General features: G+C 39.1%; 1 protein-coding gene across 1 annotated transcript in view; it reads right to left on the bottom strand.

Annotated features, from left to right (window-relative positions):
* Window positions 1–13085, bottom strand: part of LOC136252310 (dedicator of cytokinesis protein 2-like) — a 48168-nt gene that overhangs the window by 3626 nt on the left and 31457 nt on the right. The window contains exons 23-51 of the mRNA XM_066044721.1: window positions 12863–12946; window positions 12547–12647; window positions 12068–12146; window positions 11876–11928; window positions 11650–11764; window positions 10913–10983; window positions 10604–10722; window positions 10305–10456; window positions 9752–9841; window positions 8734–8832; window positions 8592–8686; window positions 7939–8118; window positions 7681–7811; window positions 7333–7409; window positions 6779–6864; window positions 6332–6497; window positions 5767–5807; window positions 5584–5674; window positions 5375–5482; window positions 5232–5321; window positions 4444–4551; window positions 4160–4246; window positions 3724–3778; window positions 3191–3272; window positions 1903–1987; window positions 1135–1221; window positions 714–890; window positions 207–290; window positions 39–161 (exon numbers count right to left, since the gene is read on the bottom strand). Of these exons, the coding sequence (XP_065900793.1) occupies window positions 39–161; window positions 207–290; window positions 714–890; window positions 1135–1221; window positions 1903–1987; window positions 3191–3272; window positions 3724–3778; window positions 4160–4246; window positions 4444–4551; window positions 5232–5321; window positions 5375–5482; window positions 5584–5674; window positions 5767–5807; window positions 6332–6497; window positions 6779–6864; window positions 7333–7409; window positions 7681–7811; window positions 7939–8118; window positions 8592–8686; window positions 8734–8832; window positions 9752–9841; window positions 10305–10456; window positions 10604–10722; window positions 10913–10983; window positions 11650–11764; window positions 11876–11928; window positions 12068–12146; window positions 12547–12647; window positions 12863–12946 (2916 nt within the window). The remainder of the gene's footprint in view (window positions 1–38; window positions 162–206; window positions 291–713; window positions 891–1134; window positions 1222–1902; window positions 1988–3190; window positions 3273–3723; window positions 3779–4159; window positions 4247–4443; window positions 4552–5231; window positions 5322–5374; window positions 5483–5583; window positions 5675–5766; window positions 5808–6331; window positions 6498–6778; window positions 6865–7332; window positions 7410–7680; window positions 7812–7938; window positions 8119–8591; window positions 8687–8733; window positions 8833–9751; window positions 9842–10304; window positions 10457–10603; window positions 10723–10912; window positions 10984–11649; window positions 11765–11875; window positions 11929–12067; window positions 12147–12546; window positions 12648–12862; window positions 12947–13085) is intronic.

The raw sequence follows: 13085 nt of genomic DNA, 5'->3' as shown, positions 1-13085 counted from the left end.
GGAGAATGCAGTACAGGAATGTAAACACAATGACACACCTGGCTGGTTCCTGCAGTACTACACATCATCTTGTACATCTCCTCGAGTTTCTGATGAAGTCCTTGTAAACTGGCTGTGATGCGACTGCCATGAATATCCAGTCCTATACGACACAGTGATGTCTAGAAAGATATAATAGCAACCTTTACAGTGTTTCAATAATATACCTGTTGTTCTAAACAAGTCTTCAATTTCTCTATCGGTGCTGCGTCCTCTGGATGTTCAGTAAGATATTTGGGTGTTAAGAAAATCTGTTTAAAATGTACAGATATTATATAAAACAAAACAAAATTACCATAAGTATATTACATCACGCCCACACACACACGCCCACACTACATACTCACATACTACAAAAGCAAAGCAAAGCCTACAGCAGCACAGCTATTGCTGCCCACTGGGATGGCCGTACACCACTCACGTGCTTCTGCAGGCAAATCCTCCTGGGGCAGGGCTAGTAACCCGCAGGAGGGCTGTCCAGTTATCACGGAGAGAGGTCATGGAATCTGAAGTTCCACGACCCAAGCACCGCTAAATAAGGCAAGGCAAGGACAGTTGGTCCTTCCCCAGTAAACACCAGGCACCCAGTGATGTCATAGATGGGTGGGCTGCTTCTCCAGATGACACTAGGCCATCAGGTTCCCAATACACACACACAACACACAAACACACACCTCACGATACTGTACAGTTCCTCCTTGTACAGCAGCATCAATCACTCCATTCAACAACATACTTAATGGGTTGATATCCATACTACTATTAGAACTGTACTCATCCACTAGTGATGATATGTCACCATTCTTTGACTCCACTGTCTCTATAGCTACCTCCAAGGGTGCCAACTCCACCTAATGCCCACCATAAGACAATATTATAGTTAAATCACATGTAAAGTTTAGTGAGTTACAAAAAATGTTTATAAATATTTATTTTTACTAGCAAAACTTAACTTTACAGCAGACACCTTCAGTTAGTCCCAACAACAAAGGTGATAGACATGGGACTGGCCAACTGTGATTACCAAGGTGTCCTGATTTTGTCAGTTATGTACTAAGGAAGGCCTAACTTACACAATTATGTACAAATGCTTACCATTTTAGACTCTGTCACCTCAAACCAGTTAAGTACTCCCGGGAAACTGCTTGATGTTGTCATGGTGTTACGTTCAAACCATAATGTCTAACAAACAAAATACACAAATAATATGCACAAACACAGCTAGAAAAAACCCGTAATGGAAACTGGAAAAATTTATGCCTACAAAAGTGGACTCTTAAAACTAACCATCCTAGGTGGACTAAAACATACTGGTCTCTGAAAACTCAAACAAGCACAGGGTACCAACTTACGCATACAACATGTTATGGACTCGCATTGAACATTTCTAAAGGTATAGCACCTGTGCTGAAATGGTCACACCCACAGAAGCCTGCTTCTTGGGTTGACGAGTTCTTTGCGGACTATTGTGAGAATGCAATATAATTTGTGCTAGAATAATCTGACAATATTATTATTATAGTTGCTCTAAGTGTCTTGTATCAGTGAAATAAAAACACTTGATCAAAGAACAAAAAAAAGTGATCACATGTTGTTGTACACACATCCATATGTGAAGACAAGTTTTGCTGAAACTTGGTAGAAAATACCCTCGGATAACGAAACATTATAGGGTACATGAAGTTACACGGTTAACACCATGTAAACAAGAGAGTTTCTTAGTCCATAGCAAACAAGTATAGTTTTATTACTATACTTGGTTTGACATAGCATGCTTGATGACAACACATAGCACTCTCACATTAAACTAGATAGTGTCTTAGGACAAGGTAGTCGCTTGTCTTAAACACATAAGGAACTTACAGCAAATTCATTCTTGGGGTCTTTAGTCCCCTTGTGAAATGGTCTATCAAATTTGAACCTCCGAATGTCATTCACTTTGTAATACCTGTAACCATGACAACAAACAGTGAGGAGAATTATCAAGTCTGGGAACTTCTTATAAAACAGTTATTCTAACACAAAATTACCAAAATAACTCATTTTAGCTTCAAACCAGCATTGAAACTGGGTCACTACTGCTGACCTGGATGACACACTGACCCAGATAGTAATCCAGGTCAGTCCAAAATTTGACCCAGATTAATTACAACCAAGGGGTGCACCTATTAAAGTCTCAGCCACACAAGATTGTATACATTTTGGGAGTTTGATTAGTATGTTTAAGTAAACGGGTAGCTATATGATAATTAATTAATTAAACAGGTAGTTTTATAACATTCAGTCAGTAGGAGTGGTTCCATATAAGGTGACAGACAATAAAACATGCTTCATTTATATCTACTAACGTCAACACACTGTACTGATAAATTTGTAGCATGGCTCCACATATCCCTACAAACACATTCTCAATATTAAAGTGGGCGTGGCTCACAAAAGAACCTGGCCTATTGCAAGACTCATACAATAACAAATGATTAGTGGGCATGGCTCCAAGTAAACTTGCAGATACAACAGACGTGGACTACTGCAAACTTTCAGTACGTGCACTACTGATAAATGGGTGTGGCTCAACAGATGTTTGTAATCCTGACAAGTGGGTATGGCTCACAGAAAAGCTAGAACTACTATACTATGACATGTTAATATGCTTTCCCATTGTGAAACTAACTATTTACTTTGCACGTGATCAATCTGGGTTAGACCGCAGACTCGGATTACCCAGCAAAATGATCTGGGATGACTTGACCCAGTTTCATTGTAGGTTAGGACCATTGCAGGAGTCCAGATGAGCACAGTGAGGTTATCAAACCAACCGAGGCAACTGACTCCCTTGATACTAATGCTAAAATAAATGAAAGATTCTTACTTTATGGACACAATTGGTGGGAATCTACTGCATTAAACCAGTCAACAAATTTTCTTGAATTGCTCCTGGTTATCTGTCTACCTGCCTAATACTGGGCAACTTGAAAATGTGTAATTTGTGTACAAAGTGACTTGCCTAACATATGTAGCTACTCGTTAATACATGGTGGACAGAGCAGGCTTCTCTGTACCAACCAAGACAGTTTCCTACTTGCAACCATAGATTATGTTATCCATTCAGACACTTAATAATGTACAAAAAAAAACAAATACTTTAACTCACTTCAGAATGTTCATGTCCACATTCTTTCCTTTGAATATGTCTTTCTTCTCTTCAATTGGCTGGACACAACACAGCTGTATGTCTACAATATTGTTAAGGTGTTGTACCTGATGCAAGAATTATAAGGCTAACAATTTATAGAATATACATGACATTGTTAAAATGATGTCTGAAAAAAGTGTGTGCACCCATCTATAGTATACTTGTTTGTAGGTATGTTTGCCTGTCCACACACAAGAGCAAAACATTTTGAAATGTAGGAGAATCAAGGCCATATATTACTGAATTATACTTTCGCTTTAGCAAGCTGTGCTCTGAGGTAGCTTCTTCAGTTGTGTAATAAGTTGCTAAACATGTTGTGAAAGTCTCAGAAACTTACACTATCCATAAACAATAATAGAAAAGTATTACACTGATAATATTGTATCCATCTTACGATAAGTGAGCGTGCACATGTCACACTATAACTTCATACACATGGCTACAAGCCTTTGCAATGATGTACAACATATAGTGTGAGAGTGTTAGGATACGCCTTCCAGTGGAGTTCTTGATCTCATCATCAACTGGCTTGTTGTGAGTGAGTATCTGTGGAGGATACAACCAATGGTAGGAATAAATTACTAGTAATAATATCTAACAAGTCAACCTACTACACTCCTAAACAGTAATCTCTATGTACTGTTACAATAAATACACTGAGACCTGAATAATCACTTACAACCAACCAGTAGCTCCCAATTATTCAAACAGCAGAACCAAATGTTTGATCAGAATATTTTGTAAACAGGTCTATGTGTGTTCTACTAAGGAGATTAGAGTATTTGAATGAGTAAGCTTCAAACTTGATACAATTGTCATTGTACCCAACTGGTATACAGGTGTTTGGATAGTGAAGGTTTCATCCCACTAAATACACACACACATGCACGCACGCACACACTACACTACGGGTTACAAAGGACTAACCTGTGCAGTTGGAAATTCATTAGTGAGGGTGGAGATGAATGCTCCCAGTTTCTGGTATGGTTTACCTCGATGGATAAATGTCTTGTTCTATACAACAAACCAACAGAATAAACTCTTTGCTATTTATTCATACAATGTACTAATGGAACAGGTGCCCATGATTTAGTTTTTAACCATTGATTTGACTTATAATTGTACATGATTTGGTCTTGATCTTGATTCCACTTTGACTTACACTATTCTACACACAATGCTGGTACAAATAACAAACAAACAATCCTTACCCGTAGAAAGTAAGGGAACCCGTTGCCATAGTAGCTGACACGGAAATACTCCGGCTCCACAATCCTCAATTCTGTGATGATGTTCTTAAAGAATCTTGCCTCTGTCTCCTACAGGGTGGATAATACACATGTTACACATTATAGATTATTAATCACTACACCTCACTGGGGTCCCGAGCTAAAAGCATGTATACAGTTTTGCATGTTGGTTGTCAGTCGTACAAAAATTCTGAATGAGACTCACGTGAAAACCAAACAATGATAGGTGGCCAGGCTTTTTCAAATTCTTACAAAGCATCTGATTGGCTGTTTTTCACGTGATATCATAGCAAAAAGGAATGGTAACTGACAATGCACTGTACCAGGGCACTAACACTGGAATGTAGAGAAAAACCCACAACACTCAATGGTGACTTGATTCTCCAGCAACATGTAGTCTATGTATGTACCAAAGAAGCTACAACAGCTGGGACCTGGATTTGTATCAAGCTATATTTCGATAAAACACAACCGTGCTAGACATGAGGTCAAATTAGCCATTTTAAAAGGTCATCTACTAGTGCTATGCAATGATTTTAATGAATCAATTGCATTTAATATAAATTATTGGCTGCTCACACAAACAGTCCGTCCATACAATTAATAAATATTGAAATCAAATTGAATTCTGATAATTTACTGATTATCGATTGATACCATATTGAAATCAAAATCCAGATATCGCACAGCACTATAATTTATATTGTCCACTGAAAGCTAGCATGGTCACATGGTATTACAATACTCACCAAGATGGCCGCCAGCTTGTGATAGTCAAACTGCTCCATTTCATATAGCTGAGCTAGTTCCTTACACAGTCTGATACCACACTCCCATGTCTGGAATATGCAATGTGATGTAATATGATGTCACCAATATAATGGACACCCACTTTTCCTTCATTAAAGAATCCTATGGCTTCCATGTAGAGCTGTTCTTTTCTCTCCCGCTCCATCTGTTCAGGGTATTTCCCTTCTGCCATTAGTGCATCCTCTGTCCACTATAATCACAATGAGATCACATGATCACTCAAATTGTATGGATTACATCAATGTCAAGTATGTCTCATTTAGCCTACAGCAAACAATAACAAGTGATCACCTTTAGCTTGTCAGCATGTAGTAGTAATGTGAAGCCAGCCTCTGTCCAGTTCTGCTCTCTCTCATGTAACTCACTGAGTTTGTAGATGTATCTGCAAGTAACAAATAGGTGTGAACGTGGCTGCATGGGTGTGGCTATGTGCAGGCTGCATACAAGAGATGGGTGTGGCTGTGTTCAACTCACCTAATGTATAAGTCTTCCTTGTCAACATTCTGATAAAAGTTCTGCAGAGAAATAGGACAAGATCTAATGAATATGGCACTTACCCAAAAGTGAAAATTATAAATTTCGAAAATAGGGAGATGTTTTATTATAAGTGTATGTTCTATTAGAGTAGTTAACTGAAGTTCTGTATATAACAAATCTATGGGCTGAAATTTCTTATCATTGTTTGAGTTATATAATTAGAATATGATGCCCTTGTAAGAAATAACTTGGGAAGGGGGAGATAAGGTTTTATGATAGTAAGGAGGAGGGGATGGAGGTGATGTAAAGGATTGGTGTGGTGTTACCATGTGCATAGCAAACAGGGTATAAGACATTCATGCCCCTCCCCCCCAAGGTTTTTTTTATATTGTTTCTGGTGCATCCATCAGAAGCAATTACTGTTGCTGATGCACTTCATTTAAGCTTTGCTTAACATTTAAAGGGCAGGGAGTGGGGGTAGGTGGGAGTTTGTCTAGGAAAGGAAGGGAAACCCCAACCCCTGTATAGAATTTAGCACACAGACACACAGACGCATACATACCAGCAGATTCAGCATACAGCCCATCCTCTTATTCTTATGACTGTCACCAGCTGGTACATTACGATAGTCGAGGATTAGTTCAATGTAGTGCTTCATCGATTGGGTGAACTCTGTAATAGACTTGGATAACTGCTCGTCTCTTAGTGTAGTACATTTCTCTGTCATTCTGAGGGGGGGAGAGAGATCATATCAAGTATGGCAACATCAGAACACTGTACAGGACAAACACAAGTATAAATTAAAGCAAAGAAATGTGGCTAGACAAAACTTTTTTGATGTGCACATTAGTATGGTAATTTTGTAGGAACTACATTAACCATAATGCTTCTGGCTTTCGTGCAAAATCAAAAACTAATCAAGCTATTGGGCATATAAATTCAGAGCAATAGTCAGTAGATCATATGACACAATCACAGGATCACATGACCTCACATGATCACTACTCACATATCAAAGAACAGTTCCTTATACTCTCCATCTCCTTGACCAGCACTGAACATGGAGTCCATCTTGTCAAATATCTCCTTTTCCACCTGCAGACAAAAGGACAACATGAACAACAACTCTTGTAGCACTGCCTGGAATTTGACATCATGATTGTGTGCAATCAGGCACTGTATTTATCTGTATTAAAATCCAGACTCAAAGAAGTACTAAGTCTTAAATACAGATCACTAGAGTGTCACAAGGTCTTGTATCAGCAATTATAAAACAAGGACTACTACAACAACCAAGTAATTTATAAAAATGATATTAACAGCTACTGGTATAAGGAACAACAGAATTTGTCAGCTGGGTTATGAGTGGATTACAAGAAAGGGATTCAACTGAATTTTCAAAAAATGGATATAATCTCAAGTACTCTAATAGAGCATTCAGCTGCCCTCTCATATAATTTTATTGGTACAGGGACATGAAGTTTAGTAAACTGTCCATGTCCTCCACACAGCTATACGCACTACACATGTAAATCGAGAAGCAGTCAAACTTGTACAACTCACCCTTTTGAAGTTCCCACTGTTATGTTGTTCACATACAATTATATCAAACAGGAGCGGAATGGTCTTCAGTCTCACATCTGGATAATAAGAAATTATATTTGAAATATTTCACTCAAGAAATTCATATATACAACATCTCACTACAAATGGAACTGGACACCAATTCTGAGCCTTTCAGAGGTAAAAATGTATGGAGTCAGAACTGGTAGGCACTAACATCTACATACAATTGGGATAGTCCTGACTACAAGGTGTTCTAATTTTCCAGATCACGTCATAGATACCTTTAGGCCATAACCAAGTGTGTGGGTTACCTCATTGACAAGTTTCAGTGTACACAATTCTAACCTTTCTGTTTCACGAGGGACATCTCCAACACAGTAACTATGATCCTTGGGATGAAGGATGGCTTGTGAGCGTCAAGTGCCAACCACACCGTTGACACATGCTGCGACATCTCCACCCTCATATCTCCAAAACTGAATACCACAATAAGAAAAATTAACACACATTCACCAATAGATAGGCATACAGCTAGGGCTCTCTAGTATCATTTTAATATAGACACTAAGAGTGTGGGTTTGAGTATTGTTAGTACTCACGTACCTGGTGAGGGATTTGTATCTCTTGTAGTCAGACAATTCCTCTACCTTCAGCGATGGCTGGGTGATGAAGGTGGTACAGAGAGAGAAGAACAACTGCCATAAGTTCTTGCTGAAGTATTTCTCATCAAAGAACTTCTTGTGGAGGACAACGGAGAAACTGCGCACTGTGCACAACAGTACTCTGCAGAGTGGGAGGAACAGGGCATGTAAATATGAGAGTATGTCTACACTTTGTATACTGTACAAAGTTACAACTAAACAATAACACACCACACTACACAAACCAATGTGCAAAATCACAGCTATTGTCACCCAATGAAACACCTGTGCATCATAAGCAGACAGGTAGACTGTACCATGTCTCACAGACAGAACAACACTCCTACAACATTTGGACATTTACTATCCCTAATCCTCATTTACAGCTGGTTATTCAAGAACAACAACAATAGCAACTGGAGCATCAAACCTGGATTACCAGGCCGGTGTTCTAACCACTTGGTTGTGATGTCTCACTACCACACACACACACACACACACACACACACACACACACACACACACACACACACACACACACACACACACACACACACACACACACACACACACACACACACACACACACACACACACACACACACACAGACTGACCTATTCTGTATATAATGCACAGCCTCCCATTCAGCATGATAAGGTGAAAACTTTACCATTTCCAAGAACAAAGTGAACACATCTTTAATACATTGCTAAAGAATATGTTGATTTAACCAGAAGTCAATATCAAATAACTAACCTTTAATGTCTCGGTCTTTTTCAGACTGCTTAAGAATTGTCCAAAATCTTTATCACTAAACAGTCTTAGTAGTGCCACAAAGTTGATTAGAGCCAGTTGCTATGTGTGTGAACAACAGCAAATCCCACAATGAAACATAACATGCAAGAGTATATACTGTACATATTATAGGACATGAAAATTTATTTCTCTGGTTCCCTGCCATGTCAATTCAAAGAATTGTGCAAAACTTCTTATTATTTACTAGAATATAATACCTTTGGGGTCCGATATCACAAATAAACTTTTGGTTTGTTAAACAGCAGCTGCTGTGCAGGATTTAATGAGTATAAAATGTGGCAACACCCACCCACAACCAAACATGACACATATTACTGGTAACATATAGCACCAAATGTCTCTTCCCTGGGAAAGCCATAGTAACACAATGGGTAACCATAGCGACCATGTATAGAAGACATATTATTGTAGGCACCTCAATGAACCACATCAAGTACATGTCAGGAGTAGTACTGGTGGCTTCCGAGAGGGCCAGTGAGTATTAATAACACTACAACAAGTGTCTACCTGCCTGCTGGTATAGAAGGTTAATATTATGTACATATAACCTGATCATTTGGCAACCCTTTACTTGTGGGATAACTTCTTCAGTTGATGCGTACTTTAGGAGCCTATAAGTGCCTCCCAGTTTTACTTATGACAGATGAGCTCACATGATTTTAAAGGTGCATTGTGTAAAAGAGGCCACTCTAGCACCTGGACTACTATCTGAGGATAAAAGTATACCAATAAGCGGCACAGTGACCTAAAACTAGAACTGGTCCAATGAAGTCTTCTACTACAAGCACTCCAGCAGGATCACTCTTAAACGGACACCCTTCTTACGGATAACCTCTTTTTTTGAAGGACACCTGTCTAGGTCCCAAATCAAAAGTTATGAAACGAAACTCTTAACAAGATACAAAAAAAATCACGACGACATCCATCTTAGGTGGGTTCCAACATACAAGTAACTCACTTGAATCTGTTCTCCCTGCTCAGCTAGTTTACACAGTGACAATAATGGGTTGAACAACGGTCTGACAAATTCCACATCACTGCTGGCCCTCTGTGAGAGGCATACAAACAGGTAACATGTCTCAAATACAAAGGGAGGGGAATTCCCTCCCCCTTAAATTATTTTGGCAGGTACAGTAGCTGAGCACTGTACCTGGGAATACATCAGGAACAGTAATAGTAATAACTTGAGATTACTTCTGGTCATTCTCAGGTAACTGAGAATGTACCAGAAGAAATCTGAGAGTTTAAGATATAAAATTTTTTTTGGGGGGGGGTTGGGGAGCATGCCCCCAAGGTGCCTAGATGGCACAAAGATATTTATACCATAGCCCTCCCCCCCAGTCATTTCTTAGATGAAGGCCTGACAGTAAATTAAATGAACAGATTTATTTATTTAGCTGAACACATTATTTTGTGATCACACAGGTGCTTGGATAATGGACACAGCACATTAACATATCACTGCGTTTCTATTTACAACTATATAGGATCCTCATAGTGTCATTAATTACCTCTCTGCAGATGTGTAATGACTCCAAGATTTTGCCGATGGCCTTCATACACCGAACACTATTGTCTCCAAACTCATTCTCCTTCAGAACAGTGTTGTTGACAAAGCTCATTAAATGTCCAACCAGCGTGGGAATTAGGATGGCTCTTGAGTCTGTGCAGTGAATGTGATGTATTTGACAATTAATGGACACACACACACACACTACAAATGCACACACGAACGCACGCACGCACTACATCTCACACACACACACACACATGAGCGCACACACACACACGCACGCATGTGCACACACACCTGGGTATTGTAAGAAGTTTACAGAGCTGTCCAGTACATTGAGGATGAACTGCAGTTTACCAGCAGGTAGGATATGGTGACGATTTCTCATTGAGTTAAGAAAATCTGATACCAGTTTGCTATACAGAGACCAAACACATATTTATACTAACTGAACCACATGTAAAACTTCTTTGTAAGTGTACCATGGGACCAAAGTTGGTGGACTCAGTATAGTACACTTTAACATAGTCCAAGTGTAAGGGTTACGCTATATACAGTTTTGTCAAGCACTAGCTCTACCAACCACAAGTACACACAGTGTCTTACGCTGACTCTTCTTTACTGAACATGTGCTTGATGTCTGGTAGAACTGAGGCCAAGTGGAGTAGTGCCACATTCTGAGGGATAAAATGTGTATGTGAAATTAGATGTCTGTCACACACACCCACGCACACAAGCGCGCACACACACACACACACCAACACACACACACACACACACACACACACCAACACACACACACACACACACACACACACACACACACACACACACACACACACACACCAACACACACACACACACACACACACACACACACACACACACACACACACACACACACACACACACACACACACCCGCACGCACCGTATGAGCCTTGAGTTTTGTTCTACTCAAACTAAACAAATACTTATACATTTTAATTGACTAGTCATTTCAATGTTGTAGTAAGATAAATGAGGGGCTACTATATTTCACTACGTATACAGCATACGGTGTGCGCATGTGTGTGTGCGTGTTTGTGTGCATACACGTGTAGTACAGTAAACCCTCAGTTATCTGACTGTTGTTTATCCATACCCTAGCTTATCTGAAATTGGAAATGACTGTCCTATTAGAATAACCTGAGTAAAGGTGTATGTTTTATTAGAGTGTTTCAGAACTCTGTATATGGCTTCAGTTATCTGAACACTTTACCATTGCCTGAGACCAGGATAACTGAGAGTTCACTGTGCATATATGTGCTGACAGACAAGTGTACTACAGTCACTACTGCTAACCTGTGGTTCATGTATCTGAGCTACCTGGTCAGTATGGAGAGCCATCATACCATTCATGGCCTGGAAGAACGCCCTCAGATCATTAGGGAATTGTGGGTCCTCTGCATTCCTGTTCCTATAGCAACCAAAATTCATATACCAAATTTAATAGTTTATGATCTAAAATACATAACACTACTCTTAATAATGCACCATATTATACTCTAATTAAATCACACCAACACACCTGGAGTAAAGTATGTGTGACTGTACCATGAACTTGAAGGTGTACTCTAGTGCCTGTAACATGTATGAAATATCATGTAAATACAAAAATAAACATTTAATTAATCAAAATACTGGATTTGTATTATATGTGCTGTGTCTTACTTGTTCATTGACAGACACACAGAGAAACACAGGGAACAAACACACTTACTGATAAAGTTTTTGACAGCATTTCAGTTTCCATGGTGTTAGCATTACGGGCATACTCAACGATAGAATATAGCAGTTGCCTACAGGCACCAATAACAACATGTAAGAGTACCACACTAACTGATGTGTATACAATGTTACTATTACATCATTACGCTATAATTGATATTGTTTAGCCCTGCTATTTTATTAATTGGCCATCAACAGAAAAATGACTGTTCAATTAGAGTTTTAGTTTGTGTGCATTCTATTAGAGTGAGATCCGACTAGAATCCTTACGCATTAATGCCAAAGTAGTGATTCTCCACATAGCTATTAACAAAAGTGTAAAAAAATATGTATTTAAATGAAATAGCGATCCAAGTGATATGTAAAACTTCTGAAGCAGCTATGAAACAAAAGCAGCACATCCTACAAGCTACCTCATAAGCACATACGGTAATATTATTGATAATGTATGTCTCATACACATGAGCTCACTTGTATGCTAGAGTAGCTGAAAAATGGCGGGAAATGTAGACATCAAGTACTGGTAGAAAATGGCTGTATTTTTGTTGTGCTAACAATGTGATGATGTGTACCTGTATCGGAACATGGGCATCATGATGACTGTACTGATAAACAGCTCAAAGGCAGCTCTACATTATAACACATACATATGTACACACATGCACAGCATACACACATATATGTACAAAGCAAAGCAAAGCCTCCGGTAGTCTTGTGAAACAACTATTGCTGCCGCGTGCACGCGCACTACACACGTACGCACGCACGCATACTGGTATTAACTTACCAATACATCAAACACTAGCTTTCTGTAAGCCTCAGCATTTTGTACCAGAATCTCAAAGAGACTGTCCAACGTATCTTGTAAGAACTACAGTACAACACATAACACAACTGAAACTCAAAATGCATATACACCAATTAAGTACTGCAGCGTACAAAAAAATACTCTATATTTGACCTATAGAATAACAGCTTTAAATTGGCATGAGTTGACTACTCCTAACCAA

This window comes from Dysidea avara, chromosome 4 (assembly GCF_963678975.1).
Source record: "Dysidea avara chromosome 4, odDysAvar1.4, whole genome shotgun sequence".
In the NCBI taxonomy this organism is placed as follows: domain Eukaryota; kingdom Metazoa; phylum Porifera; class Demospongiae; order Dictyoceratida; family Dysideidae; genus Dysidea; species Dysidea avara.
The sequence above is the reverse complement of the archived record's forward strand: the minus strand, read 5'-3'. Positions and strand labels throughout refer to the sequence as shown.